Here is a 24,493-nt window from a genome sequence, read left to right as displayed (position 1 = left end):
GCCTGAGTTCCTGGAATGAATTATTCTAAATTTGTATCTTTATGGTATTAGCTTTTATCAATATTTTCAGTACATTTGGTTCAGTATACTAAAAGTTTTCATTTATTGCACTGGTAGAAAGGTTTTTGTCTGTCTATCATCTGAGTTATATCAAGTTGTTGTCTATTGTCCAGGTGCTGTGCAGTCCCACAGCTTTTAACCTTGTTTTCAACAGATAATTCTCAGAGGCCTTTCTGACAACCTCCTCTAACACTACTCCTCTGCCTTGACCCAACCCCAAGAAGGTACAATGCCATTTTTACACCTCTTTTTTTTCTTCTTCTTCTTCTTTTCTTTTTTTTTTTAATTTACTTTATCTTGTTTCTGCTAGAAAACGGTTACAGGAAAAATATTACAAAATAATTCTTTTTACATCATCAACAGCTGTCTTGAAACACAACAGATTTCTTTGCATATTAGGCCTTAGACTGTAATCTTTCCTCTAAAGGAAGTCTATTCAAAAACTGCTGTATGTTAATATTTAGGATTTAAATTTAGATGCTGCTAACCAGCTAGTCCTATTCTGTCCAGTGTTTCTGCCTGCAGTCTGGTCACGTAGCTGCTGTTTTGGTCCTAGATGTCATTCTGCTGCCTCCCACATAAGCCTGTCATTTCACAGGTGGACTGCAACTCCTCTGTCTTGGACTGCAGCTGGCATCTTTGTTCTGAAGCTACAAGCTCCTCCATAACCAAAAATAGCAGCAGGTGGAAAACTGGTTCATGTGCTGCTACACTGAGCTCACCAAAGCTGCAGAGCCATAGCAGACGCAGTCCAAGATTGTGGAGCTGGATTCCCCCCATGGGACGTCGCAATTAGTTGCATGTTTTCAAAGAAGCAAGGCTCTGGTTCCTTTTGGTCTTTTCCGAGTTTTTTATTATTATTATTTTATGTGGATACCGTTCAGCAGTGTTTGACCAAAATACATTATTTTACATTTGAAAAATATTTAGTTAAAAGTATAAAAAAAAAAGGCTAAGATTAAAGATCAATAATCTTACTTTTTTTACTTTTTTTTTTTAAACTTGGTAAATGGTAAGATTAAAGAACAATAAGGGTGGTGTGGTGGTTAGCACCACAGCCTCACAGCAAGAAGGTCGCTGGGGGGAGGTTCGAACCTTGAGGGCGGTGGTCTTTCTGTGTGGAGTTTGCATGTTTTCATCGTGTATCCATGGGCTCTCATCTAATTGATGACTCTAAATTCTCCCTAGTAGTGAGTTCAAGTGTGAATGGTACCCGGCCTCTCACCTGTTAATGCTGGGATAGGCTCCAGCTTACCCTCGACCCGTAATGGACTAAGCAGTACAGAGAGAATGAAAAGATCAACAATTTTATTATGGTTTTCAAAGATGTATTGGATAAAATAAGTAATGCAATGTTTAAAACAGTTTTGAGTTTGGGCTTCTAAATAATGCTGCGCCACTGAGTTGCTGGCTGATGAGGCTCAAATAGGCGGATTTGCAGTAAAAGACATTGGAAGCAACGTTGTTTAATGACCATATAATTTTAGAAATTTTTGATTTTCTTATTAAACCTTTTAACTGAAGAACTAGTCTCCCTCGTGTTTCAAGTATTAGTTGCTTGACCAGGGGTGTCCAAGTCAGGTCCTCAAGATCTATTATCCTGCAGTTTTTAGATGCTTCCCTTGTATAACACACCTGAATCAAATGAATGACTTGTTTACCAGGCTTCTGCAGAGCTGAATGACAAGCTGATGGGGAAATTCATCCATTTGTTTTAGGTGTGTTGGAGAAGGGTTGGATCTAAAGGTTGCAGGATAAGTAGATCTCGAGGACCAGACTTGCACCTTCAAAACATTGGTACGAAGACATGAATGGAACAGAGCACCACTACAGACAGGCACTGTTTGGAATCCACATTGGACAATGTTATCATAAATTATCCTTTTAATACTTCCTGAATTCATCATATGAAACTTGTAACTTGTGTGCTTTTAGAAGGAAATATCTTACATTAATAACTGTAATTATTTGCTGAATGGACAGAACATAAAGTAAATGGTAGTTTTTATTTATCAGTGGAGTTTAGTTACATATTAAAATATAATAGATTTGGCATTTTACACCATTTTTAATGCTTGCATTACTTGTTCTTTTTTATTATTGTTCAAAAGTTTTTTTTTAATAGATCTAAGCCTTACTTTAATGAACCACATCAATCTCCACATTTCTGTAAAACCAATCATTTCTGAACTTTTGAGATATAACAGTTTTTCATTTTGCAGCTTGTCCAGAAAGGAAAAAAGTGCTGAATCCTCATAAGCACTCAAGGACATCTGCACCCTGGAGTCTTGCCTGGGTGGGTCTGTCTGTTAGCGGTTAGCAGCATCCCCAGACAGCCTTTAGCTCCAAGGGCGGTCTCTACAGCAATATCACTACACCGAGTAAGGAAGGACCTGCTCCCAGATGCTTGAGTGAATGAATAATGACACTGTAACACAGCTTCTCTCTGCCTCTCTGATAATGAGGAACAGAAGAGCTAAACCTCCCCGAGGCACCACACCTGTACTGGACTGCCATCCTGTCTGCCCCAACCTTGATGTCTCTCAGGAGATAGGCAAACAGAAGTCAGACTTTGGACTAATGCCAGATTCTCAGTCTCAGTTACACTCAGTAACACTCAGTTTGGTCTAATTTTGAAATTATCAAACATCTTGTATAAAGCCACTGACCCCTGTTTGAGCACATCACAACCCCTAACCATATAAACCGTTATTTAATTGTGTGCTTTTCTTTGTTAGGCATCCTTAGCTTTAAATATATGCTGCCTGGCTCCCTCTTTCTACACCGTTATTATTCTCTTTCTCTCAGCTTCTCACTTTTTCCCTACAGAGAAGCTTTGCCAAGTGGAGTCAATTAAACCTGTACATCTAAGTGAGAAATGTCTGAGTATGTGCATCTGTGTGTATGGTTTCATAACAGAGTTCTGTACTTCTTTGTGTGAATGTGTGAATTTGTGGTATTTTCAAATGTGTGTGCGCAAACATTTGGTGTGGTGTCTGCCTATGTGTGTGTGTAGAGGCGGGGGCTCCCCTGGGGCCTGGCAGTATGGCGCTGTAGCACCGCACACTCCTCCTGCGAAAACGCCTCCAATGGGACCAGGACAGCTGTGGCCAACCTATACTGATTCATGGGCTATAACAAGCCTTATGACACACACCTATTACTCCAATCCAACCAACTCTGTCTGGCTTTGTTGTAGCTTTCTTGTTCTGTCTTTCTGTCACAAATTATCTTTCTCTGGCAAACATCAACCTTATCTCCATTTATGCATTTGCTGCAGATAATGCCTTCCTACATGTATGTGGTACTGTCTTTCTCCTTTTTTTTTAACGTTTACACTGCCCACTCTTTAGTACTCCCACACAAAGACTCAATCAAATATGACTGCAAACAAGGGTCAACATCCCTGCATGATCAGTGATGTTGTAAAAGTGAAACAAACTACATTACAAAAAAAAAAATTAACAAGCAACTCACATGCATTCATCCTGTCAGTTGTTGTACACAGGCACAAGAAAGAAATAGCACATGACAAGCACCAATAAGCTTTGAAAAATCCACTTAAGCCACTGCATTGTAAAGAAAAGGTCACTTTGCTGTGTTTTCCTGAAAGAGAATTCTTGTTTTCATGGTCACACTCACAGAATTGTGACTACACAGGCTTTTTGTTTCTTTAAAGTTCATTTATTTAACAGTCACCAGATGATGAGATACATTCTCTTAAAAAAGAAAGACAACAAAACTGATATTCTTTTCAGATTTTTAAAAACTATTGTACATTTTTTAATATATAGATTTTGTACAAAATAAAAAGCCAATAAAATGGGCAAAGGGAGAGTGACATCTTAAAAAACAGAAAAAAAGAAGAAGGGCCAGGCGTTGACTTAAACAACTATCACATTTAGGAATGACAAAGACCAATCTCTTCATAAATAAATATAGTAAAATTAGACATCATATATATAGCTCTCTTTCCAATAGCAGGGGATCGCTAAACGTCTGTAGCATAGAATATAACATAACTGATTTGTGAGGCCTGGATGCTTATAAAATTCCACGCATTTTCCACACTGAGATTAACTGGAACCAGCGAGGCTAAAGGCCCTGAAATAAAGGTATTTACCTCAATAATGGGTCTGATAGTCTGTGCCGTGCTTGACCTTTGGCTGTAAGAATAACCCCCACTGCAGCCTCTACCCCCTCCAGCTTTTCTTTTGTGTGGTACAGACCAGAGAGCGAAGAGTCTCCTTGAGGGAACTGGGGGTGTCCTCTTTTTTTTTTTTTTTTTTTTTTTTTCCTTTTTTTATCCCTCTCTCAAGGCCAGCAAGAATCAAGCTGCAGACTTCCCCCACTCACAAACATAAAAACAACTGAGCAGAGCACATATGGGAAGTGGGTGCACGCTACTGGAGCTTAGGAAGGTCATACTGCACTATACCAACATTGTTTCACCAATTCAGTCCTTAAACTATGGATATTTCAGTCCTATCCTTATCAGTCCTTTTAATTTCAACAATACACCAACTACAAGACAACAGAATAAACACACAAAAGCAGATGTGGATGGCTGTGTGGCCTTACAACCCTGTTTGATGGAGACTCGTTATTCAGACTTGCTGCTTGTTTTTTCCTTAAATATCTCCCTTTGCACCCATTTGATGATTTGAAGCCCAGGGTACAACTGCTGAAAACATGTCAACATAACACATATAATGGAGATGATTTACAATATGAATACACTACCTGTTTTGAGACACACACACACACACCATAAGGGCATTTAAACTGAGACTGATGGCTGATCCCCCTGCAACAACAGGCTTTTGTTCTATCCTTGCATTCTTATTTTCTTTCTTTTTCTTTTAACCTCTTAGAGCGGGCAAGTGGACAGTGACATTGGCCCCCTTCTCAAGGCAGGACGACAGGCAGAGTGACTTGGTGTTAATCACCATTTTGTCTCATTGAGTTTGGCGCATTATGTTGGAGAGGTGAGCAATGGCTAGGACAGCCGGGGTGAGAGAAGGGAGGACAACACTTTACATCCTTAATAATGACACATTGCTGCTGCATCACTTTGGAGATTAAAAGCAAGATGCTGAATTTCAATCAAGCCACATTAATGGCTTGGTGTGAGGAATGGTCACTTTGTCCCCCCTGGCAGACAAAGAGGGGGAGACAAACTGGTACAAGAAGCACAGGTGAGACAAGGTGATATGACATTTTAATTCACCAAATTGCATGCTGGCCACTAATGATAGCATCTATTTAATGGCATGATGACAATATTTTCTAAACTAATGGCAAAGGGGCATTAACAGAATGTAACATCCAAGAGAAAAGTCAAAGCGCCAAGGACTGAATGCAGGAAGCTATAAATAACAAGGCCAATAAAAGATAATTAATTGGAACTTATGAATATGCAAATTTATTTATTTATCAAGTGGTAAACTGGTCAATCTTGAGTCCAATTTAAATATATGGCATAAATACAGTGTAATCTGTGTTAAACAGAAAGTACTATATCAATTTATAATTTGAACTTAGTTACTCTAAAATAAGGAAGAGACTATGACTAAGTTTTATATCAAATACCTAATCCCAAGCAATTTAGAAATTATTTTAATAAAAAAAAAAATAATAAATAATAATAATAATAATAATAACAAAATCTCTACACAGGAAAAACTAATCCCCCCCCAAAAATTAATAAAATTTGGATGTAATTCCTAGATCTGACACTTTTATTGGCGAACGTTTGATTTCCTCATTTGTTCATGTCTAATGCTACAGCCACCTTACAAAATATGTCAAGCTCTGCCTGAGCTGCTCTGTGAAGGCATCGCACCGTGAGATATGACCCACTTGCAATAAAGTGCATTCAGAGTTCAGTTCTCATGGTAGATGAGAAGATGTTGGGCAAGCACAGCTGAGAGATTGTCATCACAGTACAGCTGACATGAGAAAAAAAATTAATCTCACATGAACTAGATCTCTTGTAGAGACGGGGATCAAAAGAGGGAGGGCGACAGAGGAATTTATATAGACGACAAATAGACATGGGAGTGTTGGTCCTATAGCCTTTGTGTCAAGTCAGGAATGTCACAGTTGAGCACAGTTATCATGGGTGGGTAGTCCTATCTGAGGATAAGATATGTTGTTCTTGACTTCAACCAGGCACCCAGCTCTGGTTGCTATGGGTTTGCTGTGGACCAGCCAGACCATTCATTCCCATACCCATAGTCACACCCATTCCCATACCCATGCCGATGCCCACCCCTTGGGCCAGGGAGCAGTCAAAGTTAAAGTCCATCTCCTCCCCAGAGTCCATTATGTCATGGAGGAGGATGGACTCCACATCACAGTCCAAGCTACCATGGAACATATCAATGTCAAGGTCAGCTGGTAGTCTCTCATGGGGGTGAGGCTGGTGATAGCCATGGTAGTTACTCCCAACAGTACAATTACCCATCCCCTGGCCAGGGTGGTATAGTCCATTAGTCATGCCTTGGTGTTGTGAGTCTGGGTAATGATTGTGTCGAGGATGAGGGGTGGTGGCCACGTGGCAGGAGTCTTGAGGCATGCCGAGCATACCTGCAGGGTTTGGGGGAAGGGTGGTAGAAGCAGGTAAGTGGGCATGTGAAGGGGGGCTGTACAAGTAGGGAGCTTTATGGTTGTAGACCTGTAACTGATTGTTGCTCCCACGTGGGGTAAGTGCTGCAGCCTGGGGCGGTGTGTGGTTATGGCTCCGGCTGAGGTTGTGACCATTGTGAGAGAGGCTGTGAGGTGAGTTGTGGTTGGTTACATTGTTGTGATTATGACTAGGAGTATGGCTATGAGTTCTGTTATGGCTATGAGGTCCATTGTGTCTGTGCCCATTGTGGTGGACAGGATGGTGGCTATGATGGTTGGATCCTACACCATTACTAGCTTGAGCCATCATAGAATGAGCTTCTCTGTCCTGTCCCAACATCATGTCCTTGGAACAGTATTGTTGCCCAGCAGAACCACCTGTGAGTAGACTCTGCAGCGCATTTGTACTGGAGTATGCCCGCATGGTTCCAGAGAAGCTGGCTGGTTTGTTCTCCTGAATTGTCTGCATGGGTGAGTGATGGCGTAGCATACCCATGCCAGTTGCACCATAGACTGCAGAACCATAGGAACCCTGCCCTTTCATTGCAGAGTTATAGTGATACACAGGGGTTTGGTGCTTGTGTCTGCCAACAGCTGGATGCTGCTGCTGCTGCTGTGGCTGATGATGATGATAGCCATCCTCCATCATCTGTTCATCCAAACTGATGGCACCTGTTAGTTTAGCCAGCTGAGGCAGCTGCTCAAGTGGGGGACAGTGGTTCCCTGCACCCATAGATGGAGAGCGGGCACTAGTTGGTGAGGGGTAGAGGTGAGGGGAGGTAGAACAGGACAGGCCGCCCTCCTCTGGTTCCTCTGGTTCCCCCTCTGCGAGGATGGGTGACAAACGTCCACTCAAAGTGGAGGCTGAAGAGCTAGCCCTGGAATGGAGATCTGTCCAAGCATCAAACTCTCCATCTGTCCCAGATGCACCTGCAGTAGCTGGAAGGCCTTTACGTGAGGGGCTACCATGGTCTGGGGAGCTCTGGAGCCCCACCACAGAGGACCCTGCTCCAGTCCCTGGACGGCCTACCCTTTTGCCTCTGATGCGGCCTTTGCTTTTTAGGTATTTGGTGCTGTTGTCCATAGAGACTGCTCGTCGCCGTGGAGCCTTGCCCATCTTCCCTCCATCTGGGTTGAGCATCCACCAGGAACTCTTCCCTGTTCCCTCATTCTGAACCCGGATAAAGCGTGTGTGTAGGGAAAGGTTGTGTCGAATGGAATTCTGCAGAGAAAGGAAAGGAGAGACCATCAGAGACATGACTTGATACCTTGTAATATATGTCACATCCATTGCTATTTCCACACAAATTGCTAGGGAACACAAATTAGTTAAATACATTCTGCTGAAAAGTTTTACATGGAAAAGGCCACTACAATCCCCAACCAAAGCTGTAAACACTACCAGTAAAGCTTTTGTATACACACCATCATGAAGAAAGCTGTTTAAAATAATCAGGTCACTTCCATCTTTATTATTGGTTAAACAAAATGCAGAAATAGGTAATCAACCACAGCTGGCAAAAAGCAAGACCCTGTCAGACTCATTCAACCTAAAATGACCACAGAGACTTCGTCTTGATAGATTGTCCTTCTGTATGTCAATCCTCCCACCTTCATTTCTATAAATCCATCTGTCCTTCCCTACTTCTCCCTTTAGCTGGGCTGATGTAAGCTGCTGAAGTTGAGCATGCTGTATGTTTGAAGTTGGTGCCAGTCTGGCTTTATGCCAGCCCTGTCTCTTTCACTCTCATTGCTTGAATAGGAAAGCAGGGGTTGTATTGCAAGATTGAGCCAAGAGCAAGGAAGGCTAATGGATGTATCCCACCCTCTGACATCTACCTTCGCTGCCTATCTCCCTTTCCCTCCGTTGTTCTGTCTTTATCACACTGTCTCTTCTGTCACTGAGGGCTACATATTTCAGCTTAGATTTCAGTGGAGATTTTTTCCTTTTTCTTATTTTTACACACTTCTTTGGACATAAGTCATTTTCCACTTCTGCATTCAATCTCTTTGCCTTCAGTTATAAAGTGTGTCACCAATTACTTTCCCATTATCCTTTATGCCCACGAGTACAGTTACTGGCTCAGTAATTCATAGGATCAAGTTTTGTATTTTGTTTTATTTATTTATTTACTTTTTTTAATCATTTAAATCTCCAGTGTTGCTAAATGTTTTAGTTATTCTGCTCTTTTTTGTGCAGGAGGATTTTTGACACACAAGTAGAAGAAAATATCCAATCAAAAGCATCTCCTCTGGTTTGGGAATATACTAGTAAAATAGATTGTTTTAGATTGAGAGGTTCTCCCACTTCCACCATCTCCATTATGCTGCAGATTATTTGTATTTGCATGGAACTGCACGGCAGGGAAACAAATAAATCAAATTGCAGTGAGGAAAACACATAAACGGGAGGTGAGCTGTATTCAGGTGATCTGTGAATGCCTCCTTGGGTTATCTTGCTGTGACACCTCCAGCATTGTGTAACCATGGCAACCGGGTAAACGTGCAATGGCAGAACTATATCATATTGTGGTGAGAGTCAAGAGAGTCAGAGAGAATGGAGGGGGAGTGGGGGATGGGGAAAAGGATGCAAGAGAAGGCGGCTGTTTGATGCTGCTGCTCCAACACTAAGCAGCCTTTCATCTTGGCAGTGCAGGTCCGCAGGGGATGCCCGCTCCCTGCTTCTGACGGCTTCTCTACGTGCTGCGCCAACTCCCTGTCTCACTCTGGCTGGATCATCCACCTATCATACCACTCCAAATCATCCCCCATCAAGTCCTGTGCATGCCTGAATTAAAACATATGTAAGCTTTCAAGCCGTTCCACTACGGCTAGTTGTAAATGGGACATCTTTCAGAGAGCTGAAGCACTTCGTGCTGCCACTCTGTGTGACCTGTCTGATTCAAATCTCAATTTATCCCCCATATGAGGGAAGAGCAGCCCCATTGAACTTGGAGGGATTTGTCATCATCCCAAACCCTCTTTATCTGATGAATCCACCTGCTAGAGAGATTTGAGAGATTTCGGATGGTGGCCAGCCGTGACATCATCATCACTGGCTGCTGACTTTCTGACACATAGTTTCCAGCACATGCTTTTTTTCACTCCCATCCTGCTTATGAGAGTGTGTATTTTAGAATCTAAAAATAGCTCAGGTTGCAGGTGGTTCCACCATAGGTGTGGTTCTGTTCGCCTCCTGTTCTCTGAGTCAGGGGCAATTTGGCCAGCCTATGTCCCTCACGCCCCTGAAACAGGCAGTCACTGCTAATCCCCCTCCATCCCAGAGTAATCCCAGACAATCCTGGGCTAATCCCAAGTTGATTCAGGGGCACTCCCAGCTGGGTCTCTCACACAGAGCTATGCCAGTTCACCACAGGCACAGCGGGCAGCCTGGATATGATCCTACAGCAATACAGCATAAGGAAACTGTGTAAAGTGGGAAAATGGACAATATAAACCTTTATAGGATGCAGTGGTAAAGAGGTCCTAATGTTTGTGTATGTATTATTGTAGATGACAAGGCATAGAGCTGATGTTAACCATATTTTTGATGCCTCCATCAAATCACCTGCCTTTATTCTATGCTCTGTCCTTGAGGGTTGGCTTTGCCACATTTTTATCCCTACAGCTTGAACAGAATAAAATTGAAAACTTTATTATGTATTAAATATTCATAAAATGGAAATTCTCTTTCAGCCCCCTGGCTTGGTGAGGCAGACGGATGAAGCCCACAGAAACATACAATGACAGAGGAACACACACATCACACGCTTGGGTCCAGGAAGCTACTTCCTATTCAAATCATACCTCTTTAATACAATGGGCCTGGTGGAGAGGGCTCTAAATAATGAATGAACCAGTGGCGGAGCTTATGCAAAAAGATCCACTGCCTGGTCCAATAATGCTGGAAAGAACAGATGGAGTCATAAGTAGTGCCACAGCTTCTTTGTATTCTTTGTTATTAGGAACAGCTACCTTCATTGGTCTTAAAACACAACTAAGTTAATTCAGCCAAAATGCAAAAGAGGTTAAGGATGAAAGCTTACAGACCAATAAAAGCCAATTAAGGTGAACAAGGCTTTCCAGGATGTTGCAGAATCTGCTTGGTTTCAGCTCTCATTAAAACCTTAAAATCCTGATGGCTGATTTAGATGTTTAGACAATGGATAACAAAGCACAGGATGGGATTCTTTGTCCTAAGATTAAAAGTTTAGGCTCTCTTAAAACAAATCTGACATGTTGACACTTTTTCTACAACACAGAGGTGGAGTGAACAGCAGGAGTTTTTTTTTTGTGGGCTAAATGAGGGAACAGAGTTCAAACCAATAAGACAGAAAATGTTTGGATCCAGTCTATCAGATTAAAGCTCAATATCTGTTGAGGAGTAAGGACAGATTGTTGGTATTCATCCTCAATAATATCCATAAAGATCCATTCATTTGGTTCTTGCTAATCTTACCATACCAATTCACTGCTTTACTGCTCTCCTCCCTTCAACATGCTAACTCAGATTAATTCAGAGACTGGAGAGACCTCTTTAGTGCATAGAATCAATGGAGTTTAATTCCTATCAGTACTAGAGTTAGTATACATCAAGGCCTGATTTAAATACACAATCCACCTGCATTATGAGGCCCGTTTGGGTGCCTAATAAACCATGCGCTCACTGTTCTCACAACATCTAACTGCCACAGTTTTTTTGTGTTAAGTTACTGTGCATAAATCCCCACCTTGGCTTCATGTCAAATATACCCTTTTGTTGTCACCTGCAATGTGTTAGGTAGCAACATTTGGGAAATGATGCTGGTAGATGGGGGGAGGGTTTGTTATGCAGTGCCCAATAAGTCTGAAATCTGAAATAACCTTATGACTGGCATTGGTTCAGCTGTGGTGGAGGGTCCTGCGTATAAGGGGTGGGAATAAGAGGTACCACAAGGGGCCCCTCCAAGCCACACAAAAGGGTGCCCTCAAAATGCCCCTCATTCGCCCATCCCCCTTCATTAGGCCACCGTCAGAATCCACTCTGGGTTTTTCCCACTCACACACAGAGGGCCAAAGAAACAGGTCAAATGGTTTATAAAACCCAACTTGTGGCAAATGTGCACTCATTCAAACAGAACTTAGTGAGAAACTAAGGACTGTGAATGGGGTCTGGGAACAGGCAAAAAGAAACCACTCACCCGATTCAAACAACCTCAAGGGTGAAGCTGTGTGGCGCGCTTGCCCAGCTAAGAACACAGCAGCTGTTCTTGTAGTGGCACCGGGTAAAGCCGTTTGCCACACTCGACTGGTATTACCAAACCATTTCATGCTAAATGGATCCATTATGTATTGTCAAAGGGTATCCCTCCATGGTGCACATTCATTTGATAAGCCTAAATCAACGGGGAGTAACAGAAGCACTAACTGTGTTTATTGTGATGCTGTTTCTGCCTGTACAGAAGGCAGGAGGGATCAGGGGGAGGGGAGGTTTCAACACAAGCAGTTTTGTTTAGTGCAGGAATGAGTTTTGTCAGCTAAGCCTGTCTCCAGGCTATTGGTGGAAATTAGCAGCAGCTAAATATTCGCTTTCCGTGATTGATGTTACGGCTTGCGCTGTCCCTTTGAAGAGAAATAAAGAATTTAGAGCTATGTGGATTAATAGGGACAGAGTTGGGGGAATTTTATGCATCTGAGGGGGGACTTGAAGTGTTGCTGAAGGGCCTAATGGCGGCACAGATATGGCACTGATGATATAGTGTATCTGAGAGAAAAGACAAGTGAGACTTTGACAGTGAGTACAAGAGAGAAAATTGGAAATTGTTTGTGTGTATGTGTGACAGAGAAAGAGAGAGATGTAGTTATTTGCCTGAGAAGCCCAGAGTCAGATGATTAAAATCCCTTTAGGAGGCTTCTTTAAGAGAGACAGATGGGCAGACGGGCCTGTTTTGGAATGCAATCAAATTGAAAAGATTAAAAAGGAGTCTCTTTTATTAGGAGGTGAGAAACAGTTACTTCTCTGCCACATGCCATCATCGCCTCCACAGCAGTGGTCACGACTGTATTGGCATGCAAGGCACATTGCAGCCCTTGTTCAGTGGGAAAAAAAAACAACCTGGGATTAAGAAATGCATGTATTTCAGACTATCACTGTATCACTGTTGTGTCTCTGAGGATTGCTAGCAACCTTCGTATGTATGTTGACCAAATATAAGTATTCTGAACACGAAAGAAAAAACAAAATAGCTGTTATTTCCTAAAGGATCAGTAATGATAATGGAGGGGCTTGCAAATACCCTTTTTATCAGGCAGAAGTTTCACTTAAACTTGGCACCAAATCTGAGCAGGTACCATTCAAATGTGAATTCCCTAAGCTGCATTTGTACTAGAATAGACCGAGTTTGCACAGTAGAGTGATTCAAGCACTATGAAAGGTGCTCTGAGTCCAAACCTATTATTCCGCAACACTGCAGGAATGCCATTTATAAAAATGTTAAAAATGGAACGTAAATGTGTGGTAGTGAGTCTGGTACCCTCATATCAGGACATGGCTGTGGAGAAGGGTGTAATGGAGTTGGTGGGGGATTCCTGCCTGACTGTGCACTAATTGCAGCCAATGGCTGGCGACTCATCGGGCACACTCACCCTGGCGCCAAGGGAAGGGTTGGCATCGGGTGGCAGGGTGTGGGTTGAGAAGGGCTGCCGCAGCTTTAGTGGGTAAAAATAGATGCTGACAGATTAGAAGAGCATCTGAGACCCTGATGGGGGATCGGAAAATCCGTTCGCCTGATGCCAGGGACAGCCGAGTGTTTCCGGTGGGCGCAAAGGGGACACAATCTGGGCATCACGTCTGACGCCCACACACAGGACAGGGGAGCCTCAGAGTTGGTGTGGGCACATGAATTAGCACGTGCCACAGTACAGCATGGGTGTGGTTTTTCCACTGGGACCTGCAAGGTAGGCAGACCTCACACCCTCCCACGGAGGATTCACACAACAGGTGTTTGGGCTGGGCCACCTGTGGGGCCGGCCGCCTGCTCGCGCTTCACACCTCGTCTAGGGAGCAAACTAACATTTTCCATTGGGCTTGCCATGCTTTTGTTAAATACCAACAAGTTTCTGAAGAGGCTTTTACAGCTCTTTTTTTTACAAGATCTGGAAGATATGCATGTGTGCAAGTGTGTGCAAATGAGCCAGCATTTATGGGAGCATGTGTGTCAATATTTGTGTATCAGTCCATTTAATAGCCAGCAGCCACAGTGTGGATTTGATTATATTGAAACCTCACTCTACTATATACAAAGAAACTGTCAGCCAACAATGGAACCTCAATGCATACCCTGTTTTTTCACACTCAGCCTCCACATAATCTCATTCATAACAATGAGAATCTCATTTCCTACATCCTAAAGGTCAGTGCACACCTCCGATCACACTTTAATAAAAATCATTCTCAGCGTTTAATTTAATTTCAGCAGAGCAGGAAACTCATAGGCAGCCATGCACATGGCATGCAAAATTCATCAGATTGTCCTTTTAATTGCTTCAATTTCACAGTTTAGAGAAGAATGACCACAATTACAGAGGGGAAAAAAACATGCAAAAGGGGACACATCTGCAGAGGGCACAAAGACAAACACTCGGAGAGAAAACAAATGGATCCATGTCAAGTCAAGTCAAGAGGCCATGTTTGGTCACATTTTAATAAGATTTCTTTAAAATAAATTAGGATTTTAAAAGACAATTCTAAAGTACTGCCTCCACACCACTTCACAGATTTTAAATCTCACATAAATTGGAAAACTATACCCAACAGCCTCACATTCATGATCAAACACACACACACACATCTGTACAGAAATTCATTCCCTCTATCAGGAACACACACACACACAGCTCACACATACAAACATGACACAAAGCCTGGCACACCGGGCACACTCATTACTGCAATGCCAAGCTACCAGTTGCTAAGGAGACCTGTGGGAGAGGGAGGGTTCCTTGTTGTTGCCATAGCAGCCAGCTCGCTCCCTGCCAACTCTCCCTCAGGGAGAAAAAAGGCTAGAGGTGGGGGGTGAAGTGGCTAGAGGTAGGGGGCAGCAGTTTAATAGGGCTATGAGGTGCAGAAGAACTTCATTAGCCATTAGTGTGCAGTGCACCAGCCAACGCTCCCTGTGAATGCCTACCAACATGCTACACTTCAGCTTGCAGACTTCACTTGCTCATTCACATACCGTGGACCCCCACTTATTCATATACCTTTATACAGAAGAAAGAATGGATGTGGAGTGGCATGCTCAGAATGAAAAGCAGAGTTTATCTGCACAGGGAAGAGGTTGAGAGAGCAAAGGTGGGTTAGGCACAAAAGAAGGGTCTTGGGATCTACATCACAAAGGTTTTGGTAGTTATAGGCGATATGGAGACAATTCCCTTTGTAACTCTGCCTCCCCCAAAGCACCCCTGACTTTCAGTCTATACTTCAATGATTGTAAAGCACTGTGCAGTCCAATTATATGCATTACTGTACATAACAAATCATACTGCAGTGCTTCTAAATAATTTTTTTTTGAAAACTCCTATCCAGCATGTTTTAGACATTTCCCCTCTACCAACACCCCGGTGCCAACTCAGTGGGTAAATTCAGCCGGCTCTGGAGAAGCTTAATGATGATCCATTTAAATCACATATATACATGCTTTTTCTACATACAATGCAACTAAACACCTGTACAATTGCATTAAATGGCTTGCAAGCTGCTTATTTTACAACTGGTTATATCTTTACATTCTGCAACATCCATGTTTATGTGTCTAAACTAAGCAGTTTTTATGTAAATTTTTTTTTGCTGTTGTTTGTTTTGTCACGCAATTTGCATTTTCAAATTGTTTCCCAATAGTTTGCCACAGACAACAAAAAGGCCCACAAATGGAGAGACAATGACTACATACATACATAAATGAATGAATGAATGAATGAATAAATAAATAAATAAATAATCTGTAGCTAAACTACTGCACCCCACAGTTTCTTCATTGCTCTTTATTTGGTGTCCTGTATGAGTATAAATAGCATTTAAATTGGGAAACTGTGTTTGCAAGTATTTCATGCTAACAAAGCTGTTGAAAGACGTTCATGCGTGAATGACACTGACTAACAAGCTATCCGAGCTTTTGAAATCTTGACCAGAGCCCCTTTTCTCTGTCAATGCTTGACTAAACTCTGTGAAATTGCAGTAATATAATCAAATTAATTTATTTTAAAGTTTTCAGTATAGCAGATTTAACTAACTTATCTAACTTTAACTAATTAATTTAACTGTAACAAATACTTTTTGTTGTTGTTGTTGTTGTTTTTTTTAGGAACCCTGGTTAACATTCAGTCCACTATTTGTTTAGATTTTGGCAACCAGGTTAGGTTTCAGCACCAAAATCTTTCTGTTGCTTTATATACCAACAAATAACTACACAGCAGAATGGGATGGTGCCTCTCATTAGGAGCCACACCAGCCAATAACTGTCAAGTGCTGATGTCTTTTAGGAGTAGTAGTTGTAACTATTGGTATTCAGAATCACTACTAAAGAGTAGAGCACAAACGGTGAGAAAAATGTGTTTCAAAATTAATCCAAGCTCATGTGGACATGCTCTCTGAAGCAGGATGCTTGTGAAATCAAGGAGAAGAGTGCTCTCCAACAGGGTCAGAGTGATTTTTGCATGCAGGAGCAGTGATTCTAATATTGACAGCCTGATAACCCATGATGCCCCTGGCTACCTCAAATTCTCGTATTTTAAGTGTCCATGTACAGTACAGACAAGGGAGGATATTGATTGGTTTGCATGAACTCAGTTTGTGTATACAGGGAAGAATACCATCTACCCACCTCTCATCAGAACCTCTCCTCCCCTAACCCAAGCCTGGCCAATTCAGTGTGTGCTTATAAGCACACAGACTGATGGATGGCAAGAAAAAGACATTTCTGCCCAGCTGAGAAGAATGAGAAATATGGGGGGACAAAAAGAGACAGAATTTACCATTCCTCCCTCCACTCTCCTTTTCCTGAAACAAAAAGAGCCCAGTTAAGTCAGTTTGAGTTAGGGTCTTATATGTGTGTGCTTGTGTGTATGTGTTTGTGTGAGCAAAATGTGCATCCAGACCATGAGTGCATATGCAATAAAGGGAAATCGGGGGGCAACGCACTGTAAGTTGCAAGACTGTCTGAGAGAGGCAGAGGGGAGGAGAGGGAAGGTTTGCTAGGTTTTTGTGTACGAGGGGGGGGGGGGTCTCCCGCTCTAGCCTAAGAGGGCCAAACTTCCTCTCAGCTCCTCGGCGGGAGACGCTGAAATATTAATCGCCACGCTCCAGCCGCAGACTAGAGAACACAATCGCTTCAAACTCCCACCCTAATGAGTGTGTTCATGAATGGCTAATGTGCACAGATGGGGGGCTGATGACTGGATAGATCGCAATGGGGAGGTGAGGGAGGGAGACAAGGAAAGGAGGGAAGGGGTAAAGTGAAGTTTTGGCAAGGCCTGGCAGTGGATGGGCTGGTGGTTGTGGTGGTGGTGGGAGGGGGTTTGTAGAGGCATGCCATGACCTTTTAAGAGGCTCCTGAAAACTTAATTAAGGCTAGCCCTGCGCTACTCTTTCTTTCTTAAACTTCTTCTCCCACACATACTCCTGCTCGCATGCCTGCACACACACAATTTTCTAGGAGCACCTCAGCCTCTTCCGTCCTCCTCCCAGCATATTCTGGCTGTATACCCCCCTCCCACCACACATACACTCCATGCAGCTGATGTACAATGCATTTCTAGGGATAAAACATAACACACAAACATATCCGAAAATTAAAATAAAAACATGAGTGGCCATTAAAACTGCAAAAGCAGGTATGTTTTTCCTCACCCCCCACATGCATGCATCTCAAAAAAGATGATGCAACAAATACACAAGATGAATACAAGAGCAAGATGAAGAGTCAGTTATCCTTAAATGCAATGTACTTCCGCAGAGTAGTTGGGGCTACATTCTCACCAATGGACTGAATCTCAGCTGAATTGTACAAAACATCTAAAGTATCCTTTCAACTGGAGCTTATTGCATATTGAATGTTAATGCAATTTTTATTGCCAAACCTGACCTTTCTTTCACCCTGCTGATAATTTCAACCTCATTATCGCTCCATCCATGTCATTTCATCATTATTTCAAACAGCAACATCAGAAATATCTTGAAAACCTTCAGATAGCAACAGGAATGCGGGTTAACATTTCTTCCCAGGACTCTTTATTACTACAGAGGCCACATAGGGATTAAGAGCAGCCAGCGTTTGGACGCGTATACAGGCACACATCCATGCATCAACATGCATACTCTCATTGCATCTAATTAGAGGAGTGAGATGCTGTGACCTAATTCCAAACCTTTCTGTGGTAGCCTGGATTGGAGCATCTGTTTGGATTAGGACCTCATGCAAGAAGCCTCATACAGACATATAAGAGAGTCATAAGAAATTGATCAGAGGGTACGGGTGGGTGTGGCTTTGGTTGGGGAAAAAAATCCATTTTTATATGGAGAGCACGGCATGAGCTTACATATGCAATTCGTATCTAGGTTTAAAAAGCTGGGGGAGTCAACAATGATACCAGCACTATCATGTGTCATGAGTATTACATAAGGTAATGCATACCTTATATTTTGTTTTCATCTCTGATTTTGATTCAGGAGAAACAGAAAAATGTGAAAATATGGAGCTTATACATGTCACAGAGTTTATATCACACATCTACACCAAATTTACAGTCTGTTAAAAGCAGATTAATAGATTTTATTTTAAAACACTTGCCAGAAAATAATTTGCAGATCCAGGCAATCTGCTGATTGAAAATATTTAAATGTCAGTTAGATCTCACATTAAAATGTTACATACCTACATGGTTTCACAATGCAATTGTTGCTGTTTCACACTAAAAGTTTAAAGATTGTACAGTGGCTACTTTTCCCTACTTATTGCCCTACAAAGACAAAGCTTATGTCTCCATACTGTATGTAATGATGGTGACACTTCATGTCATCATTTAGCAATCAGTATTAGGAATAACATACATGACTGGGTTTGGATTTTACAAAATGCAGGAATGGGTTAGGAAAATATACATGGTTAGAGGTTACAAATTTCAGTATTTATTTGCTGCAGTTCCAGTCATGCCACAAAACAGGCCTTACACATAACTACGATCTAGTAATACGTGGCAATCTCACATTTTCTAAATACAATTTGTGATACTACAAAATTTTGGAGATATGAACAAAAATATCTGTTACAAGTTGTTTTGATTAGAATTAACTGACTATTCTGTAGTGGGATTTTGTGGGTTGTGTAAGTACTCACATAGAGTTACTAAAATTATTCTCAATGATTGTGTAGTCAAATTGTGTAACTTTACAGACTCTCATCTGTGATGACTATGGTGTATGGATAAATTGCTATAACTGTTGAACTTGATTTCACACCCTATAGCCTTTAGTCCTCCCACTATGAGCAGGTGACTTTATCCACAGCTGTAATATGATAATTATATGTAAAGCAAAAAAAAAAAAAATTAAAAAAATTAAAAAAATTATTATGCAGCTAAATGGAGGTATATTTACAATGAGTGCATGTTTGTGGGCACAACTGAAGGGTATTGTCAGTGTGTAGACAGTGTGTATGGTCATATACACACATATACACATCTGTCAGAAGCGTTGCCTGAGCTGAGACACGTATGTGAGTAGGTGCTACACCTCTATATGTTCTCTATGTGTATGTCACAGTTCTCCTGAAAGGGGGCTGCAGCGTTTCCGCCTGAGCGCGGCTGTCAGTGGGCATCACTCAGCCCTGCAGTGTGGCAGGACGCGAGGATCATTAGTGGAGACGGAGAGAGCAAGAGAAGAAGCAGAATGGAGGAGAGTGAGGGCGAAAAGGGGAAAGAGGGGCAGTGACTGCGTGAGTCGAGCAGTACTTCTTAATATCCGTCTTGAGAGCATTACACACACGGCAATGCACTTTCCTCTCAGTCACGCAATCACCCCACCGCAGAGACCCCAGCACTATACCCTCCTCTGTCATTCTCTCCCCTCTGTCATCCTCCTCCCCTCCACTCATCTTACCCTGTCTCACCCTGTATATCTCTGCCGTACCGCTCCCTGTATTTCTTAAGCCTTGCTATCACTTAAGCACGATGTTCTGTAGCCCTTCTTTCCCCAAGTTCCACATTTATCCATCCCACTTTCCTTCCTCTTTTCCATCTTCCCATTTCAGCCGTTTCTATTTTCACCCACTCTGCATCACACGGCCAATCTTCTCCTTGCTCTGAATATCTTTGATACTTGACCTACTCTTAACCGCAGCAAGGTGAAACAACTGTTCTACACATGTGAAACATAAGCTCTTTTCACTTCTTTTTCCTTCATCCTTCACTGCATCACCAGCAGTTCATCCCCTGGAGTTGCATGTGCTAGCCCATCATTCATACTACCATCAGCTTATTCATTTGTACATTTGCCCATCAATCTATCCATTCATCTGACTCTGTGTTGGTATGTTTCATGTTCACAGACATTCATTCATCACTCCACCATCAACCTTTGCCTCTATCTTTTCCTCCACTTACTCTCTTTAGTTAGACATATGCCCCCTGATGTCATTCTATTCTTCCAGGTCTTTGACCTGTGCAGCAATGTCCCAAGCTGAATACCACAATCAACATAGCTGACATTTCAAACAAACAGATTGGCCTCTACAGAGTGAGCTCTGTTAGCACAAGTGCTAATTTGCTCCTTGGTTTGCTTATTGCAGAGGGTTTCCAGGTTCAGGGAATCCATCTGTTTGCATAACCGTCATAGCTTTTATCACACAAAGATTAGGCCGATTCTGTAATAAAATTGTCCCAGTAAACATTAATAAGCTTGGTGTTGGCACCAGCTGTGAGTGCAGTTAAATAATACAACCCTGCTGGTGACAACTGTACAATAATATCATGAGGTTCAGCTAAATAACCTGGCTAGATGCCAGCTCAGCTGACAAACTGAGGTTTTGGATGCATGCAGTCAGATATGAGTTGGCATGTGAGCTTTTGTTGAGATCGTGTGACTAATCAAGTGCAAGAGAGGACAGTATGACAAGGTCAAAATAAAATAAATGAATTAATCACTAGTGATATTGTTTTCATTTGGAAGAAACAATCTTATCATTTCTCATGGCCAAAGAAAAAGTAAATGTTCACAAAACCCCATTATTTAAACAGTCATTTATCTTAAAGTTTCCACTTTTCATCATAGGCAAATAACATTGCAGCTTTTGCCCTTTACCACTTCTGTCACTTGCCTGATGCTCACCCACACACTGACATAAGTTTTTCAAGAGGAACACTGACATCCAGCTCTGCATCTCTCTTTCTAACTTACACATACAAAGTCACTAGCATGAATCACAACCTTTACTCAATTATCATTCTAGACATGTAACTTTGTAGATGTATGCAGACAGCTCTACAAACCTTCACACACACACACGCACACACACAAACACACACACACACAAATATTGCCTTGACCCCAGCAGCAGCCTCCCAGCTGCCCTTCTGGCACCTCCTTGCCACTCATCTAGATGTCGCTCCAGCCAGCCGGTCTTTGAGCACGGATCACTTGTAAGGATTTGAGAAAAGACTTTGCTAAGCTGATTGGAAAGGGAAGGGGGCAAATTATCCTTGCACAACTGTGTAAAAATCGTCTTGGGTTATGATTTGCCTTATGTAACAGATTGTGTGTATGTGTGTGCGTGTGTGTGTGTGTGTGTGTGTATTCAGGCTATGCAACCCCTCCTCCCTCTCCTAGCACTCCTACCCCATGCCATTTACCCATTTTGGACTAATTGAGGGATCTTTTTTCGGAAGCCGTTATTGCATACATTTAATTATTTATTTTGACAGGAAGCAGTCTGGTGGCTAGTGAAGACATTGTGTGTGTGTGTGTGTGTGTGTGTGTGTGTGTGTGTGTGTGTGTGTGTGTGTGTGTGTGTGTGTGTGTGTGTGTGTGTGTGTGTGTGTGCGTGTGTGTGTGTGTGGGTGTGTACATGCGTGTGTGTGAGACAGAAAACAGGTGAGGGAAAGCAAGTCTATGTCAGTGATGCTTTTTGGGTAAATGCATGTTTAAGGGCAAAAATACTTTAAATTAACTGTACAATATATCTGTGGGGCTTTGCATGCAGGAGCAGTAGATAAAGAACTTACACAAACTTTATGAGTATACGTGTACATGTGTGCATGTGTGCATGTGTCTCACTCTCAGAGTGCACGGCTTTCCGAGTGCAATGGGACTGCACTAATGGACGCACACTTGAGCTGAAGTGCGCAGAGTGTTGCTGAAGTGCAGCCAAGTCTAGCTTCCAGTCCTGCTTGGAAACCTCATAATCTACTCTCTACTAATCTAGCTCTCCAGTTTCACTTTTTTCCGTGTCTTTCTATGTCTGTCTTCATCAATTTGATATTTGCATCCTTTCTTCGTCGACTGCACCAGCCTCCCCAGTCTCCCAACTGCCACCCTATTAAATCTCCTTATCCTAGTTCTGAAAAAGAAGAGACACATATCAGCATTGTTGCTGACTGGCTGTGGACTTCGCTTTTCTACTTCATTCCCTCCTCCCTGTTGTGCAGTGCAGAGAATGAAATAAGAAAAGACAATATGTAACCACCAGTAGTCTTGACCTTTATCAGGCTCTAGCCCCTGAGGCAGGGTGAATGAGACATTAAGAAAATGACTGAGCATTATTAACCCCTTCTAACTACCTTCTAATACACGTTCAGACAACATTATCCAGTCTGGACAATGGCTCAGATGCTTTTTCCTTGGCAGTTATTTTTCTGATATTTAGGGATCAGCTTATGCCGATTAATCAAGCTGTGAATAACATGTATTTTGCGTCATGTCACACAATAGGGAAAAAAAAAAGACTGCAAGTCTGGCCTGGCAATGCCGCCTCAGATTATTTAACTCTGACTGAACTTAACGTTTCTGCAAATGCCAGTCTCTGCTAAGAACTGATGTTTCATTATGAACCAAATGCACCGGTTCTTTAAATGATCAGCCACTGAGAAAAATCCTGGAACCAACCCTTAACCAGTTGGTATTTCTGATGAAACATCACCTCTCTCTCTCTCTTTCAGAGGTGAAAGGGTGTGTGTGCTTTTTGTACATGACTGACTTGGCACATGTGCATGTGTGGCTATCCCTCTACTCCAGTCAATCAATGAGCAGAGACAATTCCCCAAGTGACATTTACAGAGAAGAAAGAGAGCTATTTATCAATTTAGTTTTTGGATAATAAAAGAATGACTGAATAAGCAAGTGTGCGTGTGTGTGCGCGTCTGAGAGAGAGAGAGAGAGAGAGAGAGAGAGAGAGAGAAAAGGCAAGTGAGGGAGACCGCTGAAGATGAAAAGGGGATTTCAAAAGCACATGAAAGAAGCAGAAGAAATAAGCGAGGGAAGAGGGAAATGAGTGATAAAAAGGCTACTTTGTGGGGAGGACTGTATGTGAAATAGAACAAGGGAGGGGAGCAGGGAGGGCTGTGAATGACTGACAGTGGAATAGAGAGTACGAAAAGGAAGGGTAGGGTGAAATGAGCCTGGAGTATGGGTAGAAAAAAAGAAGAGAGACAGGAGGGGATGGAAAAATGCTCTTGGCGCAGAGAGAACACCATGGAGAAAAGGCAGAAACAGGCAGATGAAAAAAGGGTCCAAGAGAAAGACAGAAAGGTAAAGGAGACAGTCTGGACAGAGAGTGAGGCAGACGTGCTAGGTTCATTCAGGGCTATGAGCAGACTTAGAGTTCAGACCTCACACGGTCAGCATACTAAACACAGGACCCAGCATCCTGACCCAGATTCATGCCACTTACATACAAATCCAAAAGCGGAGGAATTTTATCCTCTGCATAGCCATAATGTACCTCAAACCCAAGCCTTACTCTTCAATCCCAGCTGGTCTTACATTCACCTCATAACCTCACCCAAATCCTGTAACCTCCCCACATATGCTGGCTCTCCCACACAGATTTGCTTATGCATGGGTTGTTTCACACATACAAATATGAAGGCGCACAGAGGCATACATGTGAAGCTTTTTCTTTCCAAAGCTTTGACTTTTCTGCTCAGGTGAGCCAGTTTAGCTGGGTTCAAACTATCCGCTAGCTGAGGTGACTTCTGCAGTAACATCCATCAGCCTTGAGCATGTGGCTCAGCCACCGCACATCCACAAGCCATTAGCATAACAAGCATCTTTCCTGAACATAACTCTTGCTACTTCTCTTTTCCAATGCCCCCCCCTCCCCCCCCTCCCTTGCGCTAATCAGTCAGCTTTAATGACATTTCCCCTTGTGAGGCAGCTCCCTCCATCACTTGCCAGGACCACCTTGCTCAGGTAAACTGATCAGTGGCCCTTGCACACTCCATATTTCCCTCCCACAGTCCTTTGGCCCCTGACAGGGGCTTGATGGACAGGTCTGGAGAAACAAGATGCCCGGCACAGGGCTGCTGGGAAGGGTCCAGAGATTAAGCGTTGTGAAATACACCATTTACATTGGCGTACATCATCTCATTCTCAGGGACAGACATGGCAATATGCACGGACATAAACACACATGCACATGCACACAGCCATCAATCCCTTGCATACAGGAATAGATATCAGATGGGGAGAAAAATTGAATTAGGAAATATGGGCACTGTGATTTGTGGGAAGCTAGTTTTGAGGCTGGGAGAGAAATACAGCTTGGAGCACACTTTATCT

The 24,493-nt window shown here is 42.5% G+C and overlaps 1 protein-coding gene across 1 annotated transcript in view; it reads right to left on the bottom strand.

The window, feature by feature from the left end:
• Positions 1-3,749: 3,749 nt before the first annotated feature.
• LOC121642411 (forkhead box protein O6-like) overlaps positions 3,750-24,493 on the bottom strand; it is a 29,219-nt gene continuing 8,475 nt past the window's right edge. The window contains exon 2 of the mRNA XM_041989144.1: positions 3,750-7,912. Within this exon, the coding sequence (XP_041845078.1) occupies positions 6,227-7,912 (1,686 nt within the window). The 3' untranslated portion in view covers positions 3,750-6,226. The remainder of the gene's footprint in view (positions 7,913-24,493) is intronic.

The sequence above is a fragment of the Melanotaenia boesemani genome, chromosome 6 (genome assembly GCF_017639745.1).
Source record: "Melanotaenia boesemani isolate fMelBoe1 chromosome 6, fMelBoe1.pri, whole genome shotgun sequence".
NCBI lineage: Eukaryota > Metazoa > Chordata > Actinopteri > Atheriniformes > Melanotaeniidae > Melanotaenia > Melanotaenia boesemani.
The sequence above is the reverse complement of the archived record's forward strand: the minus strand, read 5'-3'. Positions and strand labels throughout refer to the sequence as shown.